A 24,218-nucleotide genomic window follows, 5' to 3' on the forward strand; every position below is an offset into this window, starting at 1 on the left:
CTATTTACGAAGATTCATTATATTGTAGAAGTGTCTGTGTACTGGTGTGAAAACATTTGTACATTTTTTTTTAATTTGTAATGAGATGTGTATTTGGGGATGGGAAAGATGATTTTATTTCTTTAACAAAGGAGTTTTTATTCTCACAAAAGAAGCTATTTTTGTCTAATAATAACCAGTCATTCGTCACTCGTTTCGCTTTTATTTCTGATTAAAGCAGTTAAAAAATAGACACTGGCTAAAACCATTGTTGTTGTTTTTATTTGTAACGTTGTGGGTTTTCACTGCTCAGTGTCGGGTATCAAACATTTTTCTAAGAAAGTACAATTACCTTTTAAGACACAAATTCATTGATTTTTAAAAAGCTCCTTTACCCAACAGGTGTAATAATGATGCTATCGCTGTTATTTACGTCAGGGGTTCTCAAGCTTTGGGTCGCGACACTGAGAGGGCGTCGCCATATGCCTTCAAGAAACTAAGAATATTTTTTTTTAACAACTTGAGCCCATTTTTGCTTATTTTTTCCCTTTATTTTTTACAAACTTGCCATATTTTAACCTATTTTCATCACTTTTTCTTTAGTATTTTTGCTCCTTTTATTGCATTTACACATTACTATCATTTCTGACACTTGTACATCAAATTTAAATGCCTTTTCTCCACATTTTTATCCATCTAATATCACATGTTGACCCATTATTGCCACTTTTAACCTCTTTTCACCTAATTTCATGCTTTTTTGCCAATATAACATTTTATTTCTGATTAAATACAATTATTATTTGCACTCTATATACTAGATCACAAATAATCATGAACTTCTTGGATAACAGTGGATGTTCAACCACCTTCAGCTACAGTGGGGGTCCTCGGTCTCTGGCACCTTTATTTTTGGGTTCGTGTGCTGAAAAGGTTGAGAACCACTGGTTTACGTCTCCCGTTATGGCAGATTGGTTGTATTTGTTCTTTAAATGTTGCCGTACGTTAAAGTAGCATAAATCATTTTAATCAATAGTGACTGGAACACATCGTTTTGTCTGATAAATGTGAAACCAGGAAGTGTTTTCCATTGACTTGAAACATCATTAAACCATTGCAGAGTGAATTTTAACCATGTTTTCTATTTAAACCTAAAACGAACTAGTTTCTCCAACAATTGTCAACCTTTCAGTAACTAAAATAAAACCTCTTTTTTGTTCATTTGTTAAACAAAATACTGCACGACGTCCAGGATTTTGAACAAAGATGCCACAAAATAAGCTCGGTGATGTTTTAGAACGGATTTGTTTTGCCTGTGTCAAACTTGAGGCCTGGGGGCTAAATTCAGCCCGTTAGAACATCCACTTCAGCCCACAGCAGATGGTAAAAATAGCAAAAAATGACCAAATAATTCCGTTGTTGCTGTTTCACTCCCTCTAAATACACATATTTAATAAAAGTTCACAATTTTTTCACATGATTTCAGTCTTTTTTAATGTCAATTTCTTGAAAGAACTCTTCATTTTTCCAAAAGCTTGCAATTTTCCATTAAATTATTTCACAATAATTTATGCAGACTAAATGAAAAATGGTCACAATCAATACAATTTCAAAGTAATCCTGCAGTGAATGATATCTTATAATTATTTCTTGGATGTTGTATAATTTACTGTGCATGTGGAATTGCAAACTAGGGCACGTTAATGTTGAAATTGCCTAAAATCTGCGGCCCACCTGAGATCTAATTGCTCCTTATTTGGCCCCTGAACTAAATCATTGCGTACTTCTGAATAATAAATAGAACATTTTGAAAGATATTAATAGGAACCCTTTTTTATTCTTTTGTTTTTTTATTGTATTTTTCAACCTAAGTTGCAGGGACAAACACAATGTCGACACAAAAGTAAGCTAATGAGCCATAGAAATGATAATCACAAACTCACTTATTCTGCTTTCCTGTTCATTATTATTATTTTTAATATGTTGGTTTGTTTTTTCTTTTACAGAGGGTTTGTTTTGAAAGTAGCTGCAGTAATCTCAGTCTGTCGCTGTTTTTTTAATATTACTCAGCTGATATAAAAGGACACAAACTCACACTTACACAGTTTTATATCCCAAACATGTTTCAGTTATGTTAAATCATAAAATATGGAATTCATATGATGACACCAGCCTATTATTAAAGTGTAAGAACCAACTTTCTCCTTCTGTGCTTTCTGATGTCTGTTTAACATCCACTGTCTGTGATTAATCTGTGTTCTCAGGAATGTGATTCTGTTTTAGGTTTTTTTGTATAATTTTTTTTTTCTCCCAATGAAGAACAATTAAAAATATTTCTTTTTTATGAACCTAATCTTCCCGTGTGGTTCTTCCAATACTTCTTCAATATACTGAAGTTTTAAGCAAAGACTGTTGGTACAATACACAATATCAAAATATTCATTTAGTTGCTTTTTCTGCTCCAAAGATTCACGCTTTATTGTTTTTTAGCAACGCTTAAGAAGGGCGAAAAATGTTCAAAGGCGAAAAAATGGTGGTAAGGCGTAATTTTCAAATATTAAAAAGAAAATTGAGTTAAGACTGTCATTAGACCCTAAAAACTACAGCAAATATAATGCACATACTTAAACAGGGCTAAGAAAGTAGTAAGGCACAAAAATTGACAAAAAACAAAAATCACCCAAAATCAAAAGTAAGGCTATAACAAGGCATATTTTTTCAAAAATTTCAAAAAAAAAAAAATTGAGTTAGGACCATCATTATACCCTAAAAACTACTGCAAATATAATGCACATACTTAAACAGGGCTAAAGAAGTAGGAAGGCAAAAAAATTGACAAAAAACTAAAATCACCCAAAATCAAAAGTAAGGCTATAACAAGGCATATTTTTTCAAAAATTTCAAAAAAAAAAAAAATTGAGTTAGGACCATCATTAGACCCTAAAAACTACTGCAAATATAATGCACATACTTAAACTGGGCTAAAGAAGTAGGAAGGCACAAAAATTGACAAAAAACTAAAATCACCCAAAATCAAAAGTAAGGCTATAACAAGGCATATTTTTTCAAAAATTTAAAAAAAAAAAAAATTGAGTTAGGACCATCATTAGACCCTAAAAACTACTGCAAATATAATGCACATACTTAAACTGGGCTAAGAAAGTAGTAAGGCACAAAAATTGACAAAAAACAAAAATCACCCAAAATCAAAAGTAAGGCTATAACAAGGCATATTTTTTCAAAAATTTCAAAAAAAAAAAAATTGAGTTAGGACCATCATTAGACCCTAAAAACTACTGCAAATATAATGCACATACTTAAACTGGGCTAAGAAAGTAGTAAGGCACAAAAATTGACAAAAAACTAAAATCACCAAAAATCAAAAGTAAGGCTATAGCAAGGCATATTTTTTCAAAAATTTCAAAAAAAAAAAAATTGAGTTAGGACCATCATTAGACCCGAAAAACTACTGCAAATATAATGCACATACTTAAACTGGGCTAAAGAAGTAGGAAGGCAAAAAAAATGACAAAAAACTAAAATCACCCAAAATCAAAAGTAAGGCTATAGCAAGGCATATTTTTTCAAAAATTTCAAAAAAATAAAAATTGAGTTAGGACCATCATTAGACCCTAAAAACTACTGCAAATATAATGCACATACTTAAACTGGGCTAAGAAAGTAGTAAGGCACAAAAATTGACAAAAAACTAAAATCACCCAAAATCAAAAGTAAGGCTATAGCAAGGCATATTTTCTCAAAAATTTCAAAAAAAAAAAAATTGAGTTAGGACCATCATTAGACCCGAAAAACTACTGCAAATATAATGCACATACTTAAACTGGGCTAAAGAAGTAGGAAGGCAAAAAAAATGACAAAAAACTAAAATCACCCAAAATCAAAAGTAAGGCTATAACAAGGCATATTTTTTCAAAAATTTCAAAAAAAAAAAAATTGAGTTAGGACCATCATTAGACCCTAAAAACTACTGCAAATATAATGCACATACTTAAACTGGGCTAAAGAAGTAGGAAGGCAAAAAAATTGACAAAAAACTAAAATCACCCAAAATCAAAAGTAAGGCTATAACAAGGCATATTTTTTCAAAAATTTAAAAAAAAAAAAATTGAGTTAGGACCATCATTAGACCCTAAAAACTACTGCAAATATAATGCACATACTTAAACTGGGCTAAGAAAGTAGTAAGGCACAAAAATTGACAAAAAACAAAAATCACCCAAAATCAAAAGTAAGGCTATAACAAGGCATATTTTTTCAAAAATTTCAAAAAAAAAAAAATTGAGTTAGGACCATCATTAGACCCTAAAAACTACTGCAAATATAATGCACATACTTAAACTGGGCTAAGAAAGTAGTAAGGCACAAAAATTGACAAAAAACTAAAATCACCAAAAATCAAAAGTAAGGCTATAGCAAGGCATATTTTCTCAAAAATTTCAAAAAAATAAAAATTGAGTTAGGACCATCATTAGACCCGAAAAACTACTGCAAATATAATGCACATACTTAAACAGGGCAAAAAAAGTAGAAAGGCAAAAAAAATGACAAAAAACTAAAATCACCCAAAATCAAAAGTAAGGCTATAACAAGGCATATTTTTTCAAAAATTTCAAAAAAAAAAAAATTGAGTTAGGACCATCATTAGACCCTAAAAACTACTGCAAATATAATGCACATACTTAAACTGGGCTAAGAAAGTAGTAAGGCACAAAAATTGACAAAAAACTAAAATCACCAAAAATCAAAAGTAAGGCTATAACAAGGCATATTTTTTCAAAAATTTCAAAAAAAAAAAAATTGAGTTAGGACCATCATTAGACCCGAAAAACTACTGCAAATATAATGCACATACTTAAACTGGGCTAAAGAAGTAGGAAGGCAAAAAAATGACAAAAAACTAAAATCACCCAAAATCAAAAGTAAGGCTATAACAAGGCATATTTTTTCAAAAATTTCAAAAAAAAAAAAATTGAGTTAGGACCATCATTAGACCCTAAAAACTACTGCAAATATAATGCACATACTTAAACTGGGCTAAGAAAGTAGTAAGGCACAAAAATTGACAAAAAACAAAAATCACCCAAAATCAAAAGTAAGGCTATTCCAAGGCATATTTTTTCAAAAATTTCAAAAAAAAAAAAATTGAGTTAGGACCATCATTAGACCCTAAAAACTACTGCAAATATAATGCACATACTTAAACTGGGCTAAAGAAGTAGGAAGGCAAAAAACGTGACAAAAAACGAAAATCACCCAAAATCAAAAGTAAGGCTATAACAAGGCATATTTTTTCAAAAATTTCAAAAAAAAAAAAAATTGAGTTAGGACCATCATTAGACCCGAAAAACTACTGCAAATATAATGCACATACTTAAACTGGGCTAAAGAAGTAGGAAGGCAAAAAAATTGACAAAAAACAAAAATCACCCAAAATCAAAAGTAAGGCTATAACAAGGCATATTTTTTCAAAAATTTCAAAAAAAAAAAAATTGAGTTAGGACCATCATTAGACCCTAAAAACTACTGCAAATATAATGCACATACTTAAACTGGGCTAAGAAAATAGTAAGGCACAAAAATTGACAAAAAACAAATATCACCCAAAATCAAAAGTAAGGCTATAACAAGGCATATTTTTTCAAAAATTAAAAAAAAAAAAATTGAGCTAGGACCATCATTAGACCCTAAAAACTACTGCAAATATAATGCACATACTTAAACTGGGCTAAGAAAGCAGTAAGGCACAAAAATTGACAAAAAACAAATATCACCCAAAATCAAAAGTAAGGCTATAACAAGGCATATTTTTTCAAAAATTTAAAAAAAAAAAAATTGAGTTAGGACCATCATTATACCCTAAAAACTACTGCAAATATAACGCACATACTTAAACTGGGCTAAGAAATTAGTAAGGCACAAAAATTGACAAAAAACAAAAATCACCCAAAATCAAAAGTAAGGCTATAACAAGGCATATTTTTTCAAAAATTTCAAAAAAAAAAAAATTGAGTTAGGACCATCATTAGACCCTAAAAACTACTGCAAATATAATGCACATACTTCAACTGGGCAAAGAAAGTAGTAAGGCACAAAAATTGACAAAAAACAAAAATCACCCAAAATCAAAAGTAAGGCTATAACAAGGCATATTTTTTCAAAAATTTCAAAAAAAAAAAATTGAGTTAGGACCATCAGTAGACCCTAAAAACTACTGCAAATATAATGCACATACTTCAACTGGGCAAAGAAAGTAGTAAGGCACAAAAATTGACAAAAAACAAAAATCACCCAAAATCAAAAGTAAGGCTATAACAAGGCATATTTTTTCAAAAATTTCAAAAAAAAAAAATTGAGTTAGGACCATCATTAGACCCTAAAAACTACTGCAAATATAATGCACATACTTAAACTGGGCTAAAGAAGTAGGAAGGCAAAAAAATTGACAAAAAACTAAAATCACCCAAAATCAAAAGTGAGGCTATAACAAGGCATATTTTTTCAAAAATTTCAAAAAAAAAAAAATTGAGTTAGGACCATCATTAGACCCTAAAAACTACTGCAAATATAATGCACATACTTAAACTGGGCTAAGAAAGCAGTAAGGCACAAAAATTGACAAAAAACTAAATTCACCCAAAATCAAAAGTAAGGCTATAACAAGGCATATTTTTTCAAAAATTTCAAAAAAAAAAAAAAAATTGAGTTAGGACCATCATTAGACCCAAAAAACTACTGCAAATATAATGCACATACTTAAACTGGGCTAAGAAAGTAGTAAGGCAGAAAAATTGACAAAAAACGAAAATCAAAAAATTGTTTTTTGTCAATTTTTGTGCCTTACTTTTGATTTTGGGTGATTTTTGTTTTTTGTCAAGTTTTTTGCCTTCCTTATTCTTTAGCCCAGTTTAAGTATGTGCATTATATTTGCAGTAGTTTTTAGGGTCTAATAATGGTCCTAACTCAATTTTTTTTTTTTGAAATTTTTGAAAAAATATGCCTTGTTATAGCCTTACTTTTGATTTTGGGTGATTTTTGTTTTTTGTCAATTTTTTTGCCTTACTGCTTTCTTAGCCCAGTATAAGTATGTGCATTATATTTGCAGTAGTTTTTCGGATCTAATGATGGTCCTTAGTCAATTTTTTTTTTTTTGAAATTTTTGAAAAAATATGCCTTGTTATAGCCTTACTTTTGATTTTGGGTGATTTTTGTTTTTTGTCAATTTTTGTGCCTTACTATTTGCTTAGACCAGTTTAAGTATGTGCATTGTATTTGCAGTAGTTTTTAGGGTCTAATGATGGTCCTAACTCAATTTTTTTTTTTTGAAATTTTTGAAAAAATATGCCTTGTTATAGCCTTACTTTTGATTTTGGGTGATTTTTGTTTTTTGTCAATTTTTTTGCCTTCCTTATTCTTTAGCCCAGTTTAAGTATGTGCGTTATATTTGCAGTAGTTTTTAGGGTCTAATGATGGTCCTAACTCAATTTTTTTTTTTTTGAAATTTTTGAAAAAATATGCCTTGTTATAGCCTTACTTTTGATTTTGGGTGATTTTTGTTTTTTGTCAATTTTTTTGCCTTCCTACTTCTTTAGCCCAGTTTAAGTATGTGCATTATATTTGCAGTAGTTTTTAGGGTCTAATGATGGTCCTAACTCAATTTTTTTTTTTTTGAAATTTTTGAAAAAATATGCCTTGTTATAGCCTTACTTTTGATTTTGGGTGATTTTTGTTTTTTTGTCAATTTTTTTGCCTTCCTACTTCTTTAGCCCAGTTTAAGTATGTGCATTATATTTGCAGTAGTTTTTCGGGTCTAATGATGGTCCTTAGTCAATTTTTTTTTTTTTTGAAATTTTTGAAAAAATATGCCTTGTTATAGCCTTACTTTTGATTTTGGGTGATTTTTGTTTTTTGTCAATTTTTGTGCCTTACTACTTTCTTAGCCCAGTTTAAGTATGTGCATTGTATTTGCAGTAGTTTTTAGGGTCTAATGATGGTCCTAACTCAATTTTTTTTTTTTTTAAATTTTTGAAAAAATATGCCTTGTTATAGCCTTACTTTTGATTTTGGGTGATTTTTGTTTTTTGTCAATTTTTATGCCTTCCTTATTCTTTAGCCCAGTTTAAGTATGTGCGTTATATTTGCAGTAGTTTTTAGGGTCTAATGATGGTCCTAACTCAATTTTTTTTTTTTTGAAATTTTTGAAAAAAAATGCCTTGTTATAGCCTTACTTTTGATTTTGGGTGATTTTTGTTTTTTGTCATTTTTTTTGCCTTCCTTGTTCTTTAGCCCAGTTTAAGTATGTGCATTATATTTGCAGTAGTTTTTAGGGTCTAATGATGGTCCTAACTCAATTTTTTTTTTTTGAAATTTTTGAAAAAATATGCCTTGTTATAGCCTTACTTTTGATTTTGGGTGATTTTTGTTTTTTGTCAATTTTTTTGCCTTCCTACTTCTTTAGCCCAGTTTAAGTATGTGCATTATATTTGCAGTAGTTTTTAGGGTCTAATGATGGTCCTAACTCAATTTTTTTTTTTTTGAAATTTTTGAAAAAATATGCCTTGTTATAGCCTTACTTTTGATTTTGGGTGATTTTTGTTTTTTGTCAATTTTTTTGCCTTCCTACTTCTTTAGCCCAGTTTAAGTATGTGCATTATATTTGCAGTAGTTTTTAGGGTCTAATGATGGTCCTAACTCAATTTTTTTTTTTTTTTTGAAATTTTTGAAAAAATATGCCTTGTTATAGCCTTACTTTTGATTTTGGGTGATTTTAGTTTTTTGTCAATTTTTTTGCCTTACTGCTTTCTTAGCCCAGTATAAGTATGTGCATTGTATTTGCAGTAGTTTTTAGGGTCTAATGATGGTCCTAACTCAATTTTTTTTTTTTTTAAATTTTTGAAAAAATATGCCTTGTTATAGCCTTACTTTCGATTTTGGGTGATTTTTGTTTTTTGTCAATTTTTATGCCTTCCTTATTCTTTTGCCCAGTATAAGTATGTGCATTGTATTTGCAGTAGTTTTTAGGGTCTAATGATGGTCCTAACTCAATTTTTTTTTTTTTTAAATTTTTGAAAAAATATGCCTTGTTATAGCCTTACTTTTGATTTTGGGTGATTTTTGTTTTTTGTCAATTTTTATGCCTTCCTTATTCTTTTGCCCAGTTTAAGTATGTGCGTTATATTTGCAGTAGTTTTTAGGGTCTAATGATGGTCCTAACTCAATTTTTTTTTATTTTGAAATTTTTGAAAAAATATGCCTTGTTATAGCCTTACTTTTGATTTTGGGTGATATTAGTTTTTTGTCAATTTTTGTGCCTTACTGCTTTCTTAGCCCTGTTTAAGTATGTGCATTATATTTGCAGTAGTTTTTCGGGTCTAATGATGGTCCTAACTCAATTTTTTTTTTTTTTAAATTTTTGAAAAAATATGCCTTGTTATAGCCTTACTTTTGATTTTGGGTGATTTTTGTTTTTGTCATTTTTTTTGCCTTCCTTGTTCTTTAGCCCAGTTTAAGTATGTGCATTATATTTGCAGTAGTTTTTAGGGTCTAATGATGGTCCTAACTCAATTTTTTTTTTTTTGAAATTTTTGAAAAAATATGCCTTGTTATAGCCTTACTTTTGATTTTGGGTGATTTTTGTTTTTTGTCAATTTTTTTGCCTTCCTACTTCTTTAGCCCAGTTTAAGTATGTGCATTATATTTGCAGTAGTTTTTAGGGTCTAATGATGGTCCTAACTCAATTTTTTTTTTTTTGAAATTTTTGAAAAAATATGCCTTGTTATAGCCTTACTTTTGATTTTGGGTGATTTTTGTTTTTTGTCAATTTTTTTGCCTTCCTACTTCTTTAGCCCAGTTTAAGTATGTGCATTATATTTGCAGTAGTTTTTAGGGTCTAATGATGGTCCTAACTCAATTTTTTTTTTTTTTTGAAATTTTTGAAAAAATATGCCTTGTTATAGCCTTACTTTTGATTTTGGGTGATTTTAGTTTTTTGTCAATTTTTTTGCCTTACTGCTTTCTTAGCCCAGTATAAGTATGTGCATTATATTTGCAGTAGTTTTTCGGGTCTAATGATGGTCCTTAGTCAATTTTTTTTTTTTTTGAAATTTTTGAAAAAATATGCCTTGTTATAGCCTTACTTTTGATTTTGGGTGATTTTTGTTTTTGTCAATTTTTGTGCCTTACTATTCTCTCAGCCCGTTTTAAGTATGTGCATTGTATTTGCAGTAGTTTTTAGGGTCTAATGATGGTCTTAACTCAATTTTTTTTTTTTTTAAATTTTTGAAAAAATATGCCTTGTTATAGCCTTACTTTTGATTTTGGGTGATTTTTGTTTTTTGTCAATTTTTATGCCTTCCTTATTCTTTAGCCCAGTTTAAGTATGTGCGTTATATTTGCAGTAGTTTTTAGGGTCTAATGATGGTCCTAACTCAATTTTTTTTTTTTTTTGAAATTTTTGAAAAAATATGCCTTGTTATAGCCTTACTTTTGATTTTGGGTGATATTAGTTTTTTGTCAATTTTTGTGCCTTACTGCTTTCTTAGCTCTGTTTAAGTATGTGCATTATATTTGCAGTAGTTTTTCGGGTCTAATGATGGTCCTAACTCAATTTTTCTTTTTTTGAAATTTTTGAAAAAATATGCCTTGTTATAGCCTTACTTTTGATTTTGGGTGATTTTAGTTTTTTGTCAATTTTTGTGCCTTACTGCTTTCTTAGCCCAGTTTAAGTATGTGCATTATATTTGCAGTAGTTTTTCGGGTCTAATGATGGTCCTAACTCAATTTTTTTTTTTTTGAAATTTTTGAAAAAATATGCCTTGTTATAGCCTTACTTTTGATTTTGGGTGATTTTTGTTTTTTGTCAATTTTTTTGCCTTCCCTATTCTTTAGCCCAGTTTAAGTATGTGCGTTATATTTGCAGTAGTTTTTCGGGTCTAATGATGGTCCTAACTCAATTTTTTTTTTTTTTGAAATTTTTGAAAAAATATGCCTTGTTATAGCCTTACTTTTGATTTTGGGTGATATTAGTTTTTTGTCAATTTTTGTGCCTTACTGCTTTCTTAGCCCTGTTTAAGTATGTGCATTATATTTGCAGTAGTTTTTAGGGTCTAATGATGGTCCTTAGTCAATTTTTTTTTTTTTGAAATTTTTGAAAAAATATGCCTTGTTATAGCCTTACTTTTGATTTTGGGTGATTTTTGTTTTTTGTCAATTTTTTTGCCTTCCTACTTCTTTAGCCCAGTTTGAGTATGTGCATTATATTTGCAGTAGTTTTTAGGGTCTAATGATGGTCCTAACTCAATTTTTTTTTTTTTGAAATTTTTGAAAAAATATGCCTTGTTATAGCCTTACTATTGATTTTGGGTGATTTTTGTTTTTTGTCAATTTTAATGCCTTCCTTATTCTTTAGCCCAGTTTAAGTATGTGCGTTATATTTGCAGTAGTTTTTAGGGTCTAATGATGGTCCTAACTCAATTTTTTTTTCTTTTTGAAATTTTTGAAAAAATATGCCTTGTTATAGCCTTACTTTTGATTTTGGGTGATATTAGTTTTTTGTCAATTTTTTTGCCTTACTGCTTTCTTAGCCCAGTGTAAGTATGTGCATTATATTTGCAGTAGTTTTTCGGGTCTAATGATGGTCCTTAGTCAATTTTTTTTTTTTTTTGAAATTTTTGAAAAAATATGCCTTGTTATAGCCTTACTTTTGATTTTGGGTGATTTTTGTTTTTTGTCAATTTTTGTGCCTTACTATTTTCTTAGACCAGTTTAAGTATGTGCATTGTATTTGCAGTAGTTTTTAGGGTCTAATGATGGTCCTAACTCAATTTTTTTTTTTTTTAAATTTTTGAAAAAATATGCCTTGTTATAGCCTTACTTTTGATTTTGGGTGATTTTTGTTTTTTGTCAATTTTTATGCCTTCCTTATTCTTTAGCCCAGTTTAAGTATGTGCGTTATATTTGCAGTAGTTTTTAGGGTCTAATGATGGTCCTAACTCAATTTTTTTTTTTTTTGAAATTTTTGAAAAAATATGCCTTGTTATAGCCTTACTTTTGATTTTGGGTGATATTAGTTTTTTGTCAATTTTTGTGCCTTACTGCTTTCTTAGCCCTGTTTAAGTATGTGCATTATATTTGCAGTAGTTTTTCGGGTCTAATGATGGTCCTAACTCAATTTTTTTTTTTTTGAAATTTTTGAAAAAATATGCCTTGTTATAGCCTTACTTTTGATTTTGGGTAATTTTAGTTTTTTGTCAATTTTTGTGCCTTACTGCTTTCTTAGCCCAGTTTAAGTATGTGCATTATATTTGCAGTAGTTTTTCGGGTCTAATGATGGTCCTAACTAAATTTTTTTTTTTTTTGAAATTTTTGAAAAAATATGCCTTGTTATAGCCTTACTTTTGATTTTGGGTGATTTTTGTTTTTTGTCAATTTTTTTGCCTTCCCTATTCTTTAGCCCAGTTTAAGTATGTGCGTTATATTTGCAGTAGTTTTTCGGGTCTAATGATGGTCCTTAGTCAATTTTTTTTTTTTTGAAATTTTTGAAAAAATATGCCTTGTTATAGCCTTACTTTTGATTTTGGGTGATTTTTTTTTTTTTTTCATTTTTTTTGCCTTCCTTGTTCTTTAGCCCAGTTTAAGTATGTGCATTATATTTGCAGTAGTTTTTAGGGTCTAATGATGGTCCTAACTCAATTTTTTTTTTTTTGAAATTTTTGAAAAAATATGCCTTGTTATAGCCTTACTTTTGATTTTGGGTGATTTTTGTTTTTTGTCAATTTTTTTGCCTTCCTTGTTCTTTAGCCCAGTTTAAGTATGTGCATTATATTTGCAGTAGTTTTTAGGGTCTAATGATGGTCCTAACTCAATTTTTTTTTTTTTTTGAAATTTTTGAAAAAATATGCCTTGTTATAGCCTTACTTTTGATTTTGGGTGATATTAGTTTTTTGTCAATTTTTGTGCCTTACTGCTTTCTTAGCCCTGTTTAAGTATGTGCATTATATTTGCAGTAGTTTTTCGGGTCTAATGATGGTCCTAACTCAATTTTTTTTTTTTTTAAATTTTTGAAAAAATATGCCTTGTTATAGCCTTACTTTTGATTTTGGGTGATTTTTGTTTTTTGTCATTTTTTTTGCCTTCCTTGTTCTTTAGCCCAGTTTAAGTATGTGCATTATATTTGCAGTAGTTTTTAGGGTCTAATGATGGTCCTAACTCAATTTTTTTTTTTTTGAAATTTTTGAAAAAATATGCCTTGTTATAGCCTTACTTTTGATTTTGGGTGATTTTTGTTTTTTGTCAATTTTTTTGCCTTCCTACTTCTTTAGCCCAGTTTAAGTATGTGCATTATATTTGCAGTAGTTTTTAGGGTCTAATGATGGTCCTAACTCAATTTTTTTTTTTTTGAAATTTTTGAAAAAATATGCCTTGTTATAGCCTTACTTTTGATTTTGGGTGATTTTAGTTTTTTGTCAATTTTTTTGCCTTACTGCTTTCTTAGCCCAGTATAAGTATGTGCATTATATTTGCAGTAGTTTTTAGGGTCTAATGATGGTCCTAACTCAATTTTTTTTTTTTTTGAAATTCTTGAAAAAATATGCCTTGTTATAGCCTTACTTTTGATTTTGGGTGATTTTTGTTTTTTGTCAATTTTTGTGCCTTACTGCTTTCTTAGCCCAGTTTAAGTATGTGCATTGTATTTGCAGTAGTTTTTAGGGTCTAATGATGGTCTTAACTTAATTTTTTTTTTTTTCACTTTTGAAAAGAATGCCTTACTAAATAAAGCCTTACTTTTGATTTTTAGTGATTTTTGAATTTTGTGCTTTACTGCAGTCTTTTCTAATTTAAAAAAAAAAAAAAATTTGAGTTAAGGCCATCATCAGAACCTAAAAAACGATTGCAAATATAATGCATATACTTACCTCCGTTTTGAGGCGATTTTTAATTTTCTTTGCCGGTTTTTAAGCCTTATTTTCGTTTCGAGGCGTTTGAAATTTTTTCACCAAAAACTCTGTTCCGATGCATTTAAAAAAAAATTTACCCGTTTTTATGCCTTACAATAGCCTTACCTCCGTTTTGAGGCGTTTGAAATTTTTTTGCTTAAAAATATGCTTTACTATAACCTTTACTCCGTTTTTAAGCGTTTGAAATTTTACGGCCCGAAATTATGCTTCACTATAGCATTATCTCTGTTTCGAGGCGTTTAGTTTTTTTTCACCTGTTTTTATGCTGTACTATAGCCTTACCTTTGTTTCGAGGTTTTTGCCCTTTTTATGCCTTACCTCCATTATTAAGCATTTCAAAACTTTTTGGCCCAAAATTATGCCGTACTACAGCTTTACCTCTGTTTCGAAGCGTTCAAATTTTTTTGCCCGTTGTTATGCCTTACTTACCTCCGTTTTTGGGGAGATACTTAAACCTGGAAACATTTTGTAAACAAAATGCCCCGTACTGCATGCAGCGGCTGTAATATCAAGTTAATCGTACCGTTTTTTTGAGCTACTATCTTGGTAGAGCGCTTGTTTAGCTTACGCGAGGTAGCGGGATCAATACCTGCAACCTCCAACGGAACTTTTTTCTTGAATTGTAATATAGCTAAACAAAGTATTTGAATGAACAAAAATGCACATCTTTTATGCAATAGAAATGGTCTTACTTCTCTTTTCAGTTTATTTCATTCATCTCTCATTTATTTTACTTATTTCTAAGAATAAAGCACGTACGCCTTCTTTCAATCATTTACAAAATGGCACTTTTACCTTGAATTCATTGTCACTTTTGCTTCAGATCAGTCAATATGTAAATACATAATATTAACATCAGTAATGATTGTTTATGACAAACAAAACCATATACTGTCATCCTGCATTATTTATTAATGATGTGGTGAGTTTATTATTATATTAGTGTTATGGTAGAAAATGAGAGGCAGACTTTAATCAGCTTGAACGTGCAGATTTACAGGTTTTTATGCATTGCATAGGTGCATCAATCCCTTCCAGCTTTAAAGCCAATCATACAATTAATTGTTTTTTAATAAAAATCTGACATGCAGAGAGAAAATAACACAAAAAAAGAATCGAGACATTGAACACGCGGGTCCTTCTCTGTCTGTTGGGAACAGTCTCTGAAGTCCTGGAGTTTTTTCTGCTCCTTGTGTTCGAAAGCAAAATGTCCTTTTTCTTCTTCTTCTATTTTTTGTTTTTATGTCAATGTTACAGCGAAGCAAAGGCTCACAGCGCCCCCTGTACATCTCCTCGTTCTTTGCTCACATGAAGTCATCAGAGTCGTTGCCGTCCTGCAGAAAAAAACATGCGAGTGAATGTGTTCCTTCACAATAAAACCAATAAATAAAGTCACATGACGCCCTCACCTCGTTTGTCTGCATGTTTTCACTCTTCATCAGTGACGTATAGTTCCTGTGAGAAAACAAGAGGATTAAAAACCAGCTGAATGGGAACTGTGCACGTTTCAAAGACGACGCTGTCGTGCAGAAAATTTAAAGAGGACAAAAATAATGAAAAAAACTCAGATTCATAGACATCATTTAGACATCGTATATGGACTTAATATACAGGTGATTAAGGAAAATCCTTTCAAATGTGTTATTTCTAGTGTAAATGTTTTCAAACTGCAAATCAAAACAAAGGTTGATTTTATTTCATTCTTATATAGTATTTTTCTTTTTGAATTGCACTTTGTGTAATTTATTCCTTTTTTTTTTTACAAATAAAAACATGCAGTTCTTTTTTTTAGAGCAGATGTTCTCAACCTTGGGGTCAGGACCTAATTTGGGGTCGCGAGGCACAGGGAGGGAGTCAACAGATGCTTTAAAAAAAAAAAAAAAACTAATAATATTTTTTGAACAATTTGAGCTCATTTCTGTTTATTTTTACCATTTTTCTGCAAATACACCAACCTTACCGTATTTCAACCTATTTTCATCACTTTTTCTTGCCATATTTTTGCTTCTTTTAATGTATTTTTGCTACTTTACTCCCATTTCTGACACTTCTACGTCACATTTTAATGTCTTTTCTGCACATTTTTTCTACTTTCAACACATGTTCAGCACTAATAAACACTTTCCACCACTGTTGACCCATTAGGGTTATAGGCAAGAAAACCACTCCTAATGGCTGAAAAACTGAGGTTTTTGGCGAATAACTCTTGATCGGAAGGTCGTAGCGCCAAAAGCTTGGAAAAGCCCCCCCATTAATCAATTTGACCCGATCTACCTGAGGTGGAATCGTGTCTCTGCGATTTACAGTTGCTGAAATATTTGCAATTTTAGTAACCCTAATGGCCGAAAAACTGAGGGTTTTTTTAATTAACTTTTGATAGGAAGGTGGCATTAGTGTTTTGATGGTGGCAATCCCTACTAAATCAATATAGGTCTTTCCAACGGTACCTGCCACGTCCCTGTGCGACCTTCCGTTCCCGAGATACGGCATAGCAAGATTTTCTCGTTTTTCGCACTTGAAAAGTTCAAAGTGCTGTAACTTTTCGGCGGAACGTGCTAGAGGATGGAACCAGTGTCAATACCCACTAAGTAATCTACTGGCTTTCCAACGGTACAATCCTCGTCCTTCTGCGATGTCTTTTAATCACTTTTCACCGTATTTCAGGATTATTTGGACCAATTTAACCACATTCATGATTTGTCATGCCCATTATTTGCCAGTTTAAACTAATTGTTCCATTATTGACACTTTTAACCCTTTTTCTGTCCATTTTTGTTCACTTTATTTTCCAACTTTTAAACAAATTCCGGTTAAAAATCCCATTTGTCACTTTATTTCTGATTAAAACAAGAATTTACAACTTTAAGATGATATATATTATGGAACAAATAATAATAATAATCAATCAATAGGTTAAGAACCACTGCTTTAGAGTATTGTGGTTTGTTTGCCATAAATTAATTACTCTCAGCTATTTCCGGCTCCATAGTTGCATTTTCCTTCATTGGGTTTGGATGTTATGTTGTTTGCAGATGATGGGGCTGGAGTTTTCTCCTTGAAAGTAAAAACAATGTTTTGGAGCCGACCTGAGCTCCTCCTGCTCCTTCCTCTTCCTCTGCTCCTCCTTCTCTTTCATCTTCTGTTCCTGAAGCTGAGCTTTCTTCTCGTTCCTCTCCTCTCGGTCCCTGGACTCCTTCTCTGCTGCGAGGTCGGGGAATCGCTCCTCTTTCGTCTTCTCCAGACGGTTCACGATCTCGTTGATCTTCTTCTCCACCGCTATCGTCCTCACCTGCACAGAGAGCACGAGCAGTGAGCAAGCAGTGAGCGAGCAGCGAGATGAATCCGTTTCCTCTGTGGAACCTCTTTGTGTCGAAAGAAGCCGATCTGTCCCACATCCATGTCTCCAGTTTTCTTCAGGTTTGCCCACGGCGTGTAAACCACGTTGATGTTGTTCATTTTACAGCCTGAAGACACACAGGGACAAAAAGCTGGAGTTTGTATCACAGAGAATTCATCCTCGACCTCTAAATAGTTGAAAACTGCTTCGATCAGGTTTTTTTTTAACCTCTTAACCCAGAGTCACTTTTCTCCAGAAATCACATACCCATGACAAATAACGTTTTTCTAAGCTTCTACATGACCTACGTGGCTCATTTTTGTTCAGATTGAAGTAGGACCCTTAGTGGTTACAGATGATGTGGCATTTTGGAAATGTTTGATACTGAGTGACAATAAATCATGTTTTAAATACAAAAATATGTAGTACGCCCAAAAAAAAAAACTAGAGATTTACAACAAATATGAAGCCAATTCTCATCATCAAAGGCTATAAAAGCAGAAATAATTAAACTAATGTATGAACATCAACTGCAGCAAGTTTGGTGATAATAATAAACATTAGACCAAAGATTCACATGCTTTTGTACAAAAAAATTCAGATGGAATCCCACTTTACCACAACTGTGCCAAAGTTTTCCCACAAGTTTGGAAACAAGTGTGTAACTGTAAAATGTCAGTTAAATTAATTCGCAATTAATTTGCAATTTGTCTTGAAATAAACACATATCTATTTTTACTGTGCCATGCGTAATACTATTTTTGGCTCCACTCTTTGATGCCGTTACGTAAGGGTGTTATTCAGCAATGCTTTAACCAATCAGAATGACAGTGTTGTAAAGATCAGAGCCTGTAGAAATTGATAATATCAAACACTTTGGGAGGGGCTTTAGCCCTAGCCAATCACAGCTGGGTAAAGGAAGGACACGAGTGCTGACGACACAATTCGTATTGATCAAAATATGGAGTTTTATGTATTGGAGGAACTTTTGATCAGAAACAACAAAGATAAGACACAATTTGTCATCATTGCTGATTTTTTCCACTGTGTATTTTCTGATTTTGTGGCGTTGTTTTGGTACGTAACATACCTGACCTGTATATCAGTGGATTCAGCTCAGCCTGTAGTTTCACGTAGACTCTTGTTATATAGATCTGTGTTTATTTTGTGACTCACAGCAGTGAAAAAAGGCAGAGTTTGCTGAGTAGTCGACTTTCTCCTCTTCCCCACATGGGTCAAACTGACCTATTAGCATTAGAAATGCTAACAGAAAGCTACGTTTTATGGGATTTTTTAGTAAAGGCTCAGTAATTGTGATTAAATTTAATTGAACTTTAGTAATTGAGAATGGAATTGTAATTGACATTCAAGGTAACATAAAACTGTAATTTTTGTTATTGGAAAAAATGTTGGTCACTGTAATCATAATTGAGTTTTATTCAGCTTTAGTCAAATTAAATTCAAGACTTTTTTATTGCCATTTGAAATTAAATTTAAGACTAACTTCACAGTAAACATAATTGAGAAAAAAACACTACATTAATTACATAAGGTTAGGGTATTTTTTTTAATAGTGTCTAATGCAGACTCATTTATTCAAATTTCACTCCAAAAACACAAGATGACAACAAAAATAGGCAAAAAGCTTTAAAACGACAACAAAAATACAAAAAATAAAAACCATTAAGAAAAATCTTCAATGGACAGGCTATTTAAATCATACTTATTATGTGTTAAACTGTCCATTCATAAACTTCAAAAATCGATTTAAAAATTAATAAATAATTTTTTTAAGGCCTTAAAAAGTATTAAACTGTCTTAAATTTAGATCAGATATGTCTTCAATGTGCTTTACTGACTGTACAATGTTATTTTTGAAATATCAAAGAAAACATCAGTTGCATCTGTTCAGCTTAAGCTTTTATTTAGGCCATTTTATTTATTAACAGAAGCTTTATTTTTTGTACGCCTTAACGTATTCTTGTAGTCACTGAGAAAAAATCACACAAAACACCAGTTTGTGTTACAGTTTATTTTGTAACTTCTGGGAGAAAAATGAGTTTTTATTTGTTTAGCATGAATAAATGTTACCTTTTGTCTTTGTGTGAATCAGTTTATTGAAAAATGTCTTGTACAAACTGTAATGTTTTGATGCCATAATTTGCCTTCACACACTATGCATTAAATTGAGATTTGATTGAATCAAGAATGGATTTTCAATGAAATCGTGAAATACCCAAAGATTCAGATCCTCATTAAAATGTGAGACTTTTGAAACATTGATTGAAGACATTTTAATGACAATTAAGGCCTTATTTATTTATTTGTTATCTTTTTAAGACTTTATAAGGATTCCACTGAACACACTCACCTTGAATACTGTTGTTCTTCACCAGCTGAGCACAATCTATCAGCACCTCTGGAGGAATCTCCTCTATAGTCTGACCCTAAAGATTAGGATTAGGATTAGAACTCAACTAGACGTGTTTTCTCTCATCATTCACTGCGTCCTCACCTTTGGCAGCCGCAGATAAACGTGAGCCGAGGACAGTTTGTCGACGTGAAACCTGACGAAACAAAAACACATTCAGCTTTAACGTCAGAGTTAAAAATCCTTTAATAATAAAACACAGAAAGCTCTAAAAACCAGAGGAAAATCTAAATCCTAGTTAGAACTAGTGAGTGTTTGCACTTTGGAAACGCCCGAGAAAAGATTTCAACTCGATGTGGACAATTGTTACTTATGCAAAAAAAAAAAATAGAATGTGTGTGAAATAGGGATCTAAGGATTAATCGTAAGGCAATTAAAAATCAATTCATAAGTATCACGATTCACATCGATACTGTGAAAATTGAATCGCTGTACTTTTTTAACCAGCAGAGGGTGCTATCCAGAAGTGTTGGAGGCGGGCGGAATCTGCTATTACTTTCTTTCTGGCCGCCTTCTACTTGTAAACATGTTCATAAATGATTCATTACCCCTTTAGCACCGAAAAAATATCTGTAATATTACATGAATATCTGTAAAAGTCACGTTTTTCTAATAGCTCTGTCTGCTAGCATAGCATCTCTTCTTCACTGCACAGAATAGCTGCATGCCAACCGACCACTGGGTTACCAGCGCCCTCTGCTGGTCCAAACAAATATCTGATGTAAATCAGTGCAATGACGGGTTTTTTTTTTTTTTAAGTCCAATTGTTAAGGCACAAAATACATTTTCAGTTGCACTTTTAAAAAGAAAAAGAACTATTATGTAGTTTTGCATTGTTTACTATAGAACCAGAATTTAAATGAATAGGCTTCTTCTTCATTTGTATTATTCTTTTTTTTTTTTTTTTATTTCATTCAAGATTTATTTTTAGTTAAATTGCATTGTTTTGAATAGTTTATCAAGGGATTCTTTTGACAATGAAAAATAAAAGGAAAACAGGATAGTTTTTTCCCCCAAAAAATAAAGGAATATTTTTTAATCATCATTTTTCTACATTCCCATTTTGTAAAATAAATCGTGAATCGTATCGGGAGTTGAGTGAATTGTTACATTCCTAGTGTGAAATAGTCCAATCTATATAGAAATCTCTATACGATTTGCTGTTTTCTAAAAATATAATCACTGATTTCTGGTCATTTCAAAAATAAGGCTGCATAATTAATCACATTTTAATCGTGATCACAATTTTGGTTTCGATGATTAAATTAACGTGATTGCCTGCAATATTTATATTTAAAATACTGTTATTACTCTGTAATAGTGTATTTATTCTATTAGCCTTTGGTACATTTTAAATTCTTTGGTTAATTTTTTTTCAGTGTGATGCTTATTTAAAGCTTAATTTTACACTGTAAACTGTTCACACATTGTTTATAAACACATTATTTTTCCAAACCTGATAAATAATTGTGACTATAATCGTAATTACAACATTGATCAAAATATTTGTGATTATAATTTGCCCATAATCGTGCAGCTCTATTTCAAAATATTCAATTTGGCATCTTTTTATTTATAATAAAATATGATATGCACAAATGCAGATATGCTAAATTCCCCCCTTCTTAGTCTGTTTTAAATACCAATATTTTCTTGTTTCAATAATTTCTACGTAGACAAAATTGAAAATGTCCCTGCAAGAAAATTATATAATTTGATATTAGGTTAAATTTATAAAAAAAATACCCCTTGTACAAGGTTTTTGTTATTTTATTTTAGCTGATATTTTCATTTGTTCTTTTTAGCTCATGTCAATATGAGGAAGTTGTTGCATGTTATCTTGTTTGTTAATAAAAATAAATAAGCTTAGACACGCCCTGCATTTATTCTGTAAAATACTGCCCCCTACGGACCTGGAAAGATATTTAAACACCATCCATGTGAACATTAATGACAGCGGCTCTCATTTATATCCAGTAATAAATGTAAAAATGCATCTATGAATGGACTGAAAAAGCAATAAAAGTCATACCAGACGTCTTCAGGCCATCCGTACTTTATGAGGTCCTCATCTGCAGACAAACAGTTACAGATAATTCAGAGTTTTATATTGTAGACTGTGTTTGCGTGTGTCCAAACCTTACTTTCATATTTGTCTTTTCCCATATAAATAGTGAAGGGAGGATTCACCACTGAAAGACAAACAGGAGGAGAGTTACAGTAGATTTAAACAGTTTTTAAACTTATGTTATAATGCCACGTTTTACTGATGTAAGAAGGAAAACAAAGACTAATCATCTAAGGATGTCGTCCAACTTTAGTAAAACCTGTACAAGTCAACTGGAAGTTAAAGACACGGTACGTTGAGGAAGTGTAGTACAGCCTCCTGGTGGAGGTGTGTCACTGTAGCGGGAGGGAGGGGCTACTGCCAAGCTCTACAGACAGTAAAGGACGGGAGAGTTGTCGCTTGAAAAGTTCAATTATTTCAACTTTGAGCAACAAAGTCGCGCTTGACTTTGTCGCTCAAATCACGCAAGTCACGTTGTTTGAGGGGAGATAACTTGAGGTCGCGTCGTTTACATTTGAATGAAATCTAGTCGCTTCTGCCTACACGCTGTCACATGACGACAACCCATTCAACATAAGTGCTCCTGGACATAGAACCAGGTTTAGGCATTAAATAAATTAGATTTAATATTTAATCCTTATCTCCTATAGAAGTGCATTGCATTTTTTTTTTTTTAAATGACGGTATTACCGTTGCTATAACCTAGCTCACTGTATTTCCTGTAAATATATTGCATGATTACAGTCATTTTTCATGTTAAACAGTTAAAAACACTCAAAATTCTGACAAATTCCTCCAATTTTCCTTAAATGATGAAAACATTTCCCTTAATTAAATAGAAATTTGTCACAAAATCTATGAAATGTAAAGTGTAGATCTTGTTGGGGCTTTTATTTATCACTTATTGCTTGGATATGGTTAATTTTATTATTTGTATAATATGAATATGTATAAGTGCAAACTTGCTAAATTGTTTTATATCCTAAGAAAGAGTAATCTTTATACTATAAATTAAATTAGAGACCATATTTTTTCTTACATTCCCACATGCAGTTATGGACCAATGAAAATAGTAACAAAAGGTATTTTGTTCATATTTCCAGAATGTGTGAGCCTAGAACCAATGCATATCTGTGACTAATCATTAGTGATGTGAACAGTCTATGTTCATAGCTCTAAGCTGAGCTTATTACTATACCATATTTACCTTTCTATGTGATGGAGTTCCTGATATATACTATATTATCTATATCTTAAAAAGTGTTAATCAGATCACAAAAACAATTTACAGGGTGAATATTGAATAATCACAGAACAATTGGTAAAAATTTCAAAATAATTGAGCGATGAAAAATATGACGGTTTTCACTTTGTTCGTCATGTCGCGCGTTGTGTTATTTTATAAATTAAACATTAAACGGTGGATTGTCGGTGTCAGTCACACTAAAGTACAGAATGCCTCTAAACTAGTTTAATTACTCTCAGTTTCCACACCTAAAACACAGATTAAGAGTGACTCTAAAACAAAGTTTACAGATAAGGAAGCTAACAGGCTACATGCTAACAGCGATCCACTCACCGGCACTTGTGAAGTAAAGAACCATTTTCAGGCTGATGGGAAACCACTGTAGAAAAAATGTGAAGTTTTGTATAATATATGTGAAATTGTCGAATGCTAATACTCGTAAAAACAAAGATTAATCAGCACAAAGCCGACAGAAGGCATTTGTACAGACGGCATGTACAAATTCACCCCGGAAGTCATTCACAGATGTCATGAGGAAGTAGTCTTCAAAATAAAAGTATAATATAATATATTATTTTTATTTATCTATTTTGGTCATTTTTCACATACAATAACACATAATCAAAAAATACACGAACAAACAAACAAAACAATAACACAAACTCACACGCAGAAAAAGAAAGAAAAAAAGTGCTATGATTACACCATTTAGCTAGTAAAACAGTTATAAAATGTGTGGGAGCACTGTCACTACCCAATCCTTTCAGATCATTTCAACGCATGCGCGCAACACGTCTATATCTGGTCGGCTCATTTTACAGCAAAAATGAAACCCTGCTATTTAAAAAAAAAAAAACAAAACTTAAAATTCATGTTTTGAGTGAATTCTGATTTATTTGGTTATCTTATTTTCTGTTTGTTTTTTGATTGTCAAAGTTGTGTATTGTGTTTTCATCCGGGTTTTTGTTAAATAAACAATTAAAAACACCACAAAACAGTCACTTATTTAAATGTGTACTATTAAAATATTTAACAAACGTCGTATGGTCGGTTTACATTCAAATATCACGTCCCAGCAGTTCTGTCGTAAGGATTGTGAGTGAAGGAAGTGAAGTGAAAGGATCTAGTCCAAAGTTTATTTATTTATTTATTTATGCACTTGTGTACTAATTCATTTATTTATT

The 24,218-nt window shown here is 31.3% G+C and overlaps 1 protein-coding gene across 1 annotated transcript; it reads right to left on the reverse strand.

Annotated features, from left to right (window-relative positions):
* Positions 1–15,005: 15,005 nt before the first annotated feature.
* On the reverse strand, positions 15,006–23,551 carry ccdc25 (coiled-coil domain containing 25). Its single transcript, XM_028439525.1, has 9 exons — positions 23,368–23,551; positions 21,865–21,912; positions 21,753–21,792; positions 19,805–19,856; positions 19,661–19,736; positions 17,313–17,416; positions 17,039–17,241; positions 15,362–15,407; positions 15,006–15,286 (listed from the first exon to the last, which is right to left on the reverse strand). Exons 1-9 carry the CDS (start codon positions 23,390–23,392, stop codon positions 15,257–15,259), a joined length of 624 nt encoding a protein of 207 aa, XP_028295326.1. The 5' UTR covers positions 23,393–23,551; the 3' UTR covers positions 15,006–15,256.
* Positions 23,552–24,218: the final 667 nt, after the last annotated feature.

The sequence above is a fragment of the Gouania willdenowi genome, chromosome 24, assembly GCF_900634775.1.
Source record: "Gouania willdenowi chromosome 24, fGouWil2.1, whole genome shotgun sequence".
Lineage (NCBI taxonomy): Eukaryota > Metazoa > Chordata > Actinopteri > Blenniiformes > Gobiesocidae > Gouania > Gouania willdenowi.

Coding starts and splice junctions, on each gene's coding strand:
- ccdc25 (XM_028439525.1), bottom strand. CDS start 23,392: ATGGTTCTTTACTTCACAAGTGCCG. Junction 19,857..21,752: donor GGATGGCCTGAAGACGTCTG/GTATGACTTTTA, acceptor TTGTTTCGTCAG/GTTTCACGTCGACAAACTGT. Junction 19,737..19,804: donor TTTATCTGCGGCTGCCAAAG/GTGAGGACGCAG, acceptor CCTAATCTTTAG/GGTCAGACTATAGAGGAGAT.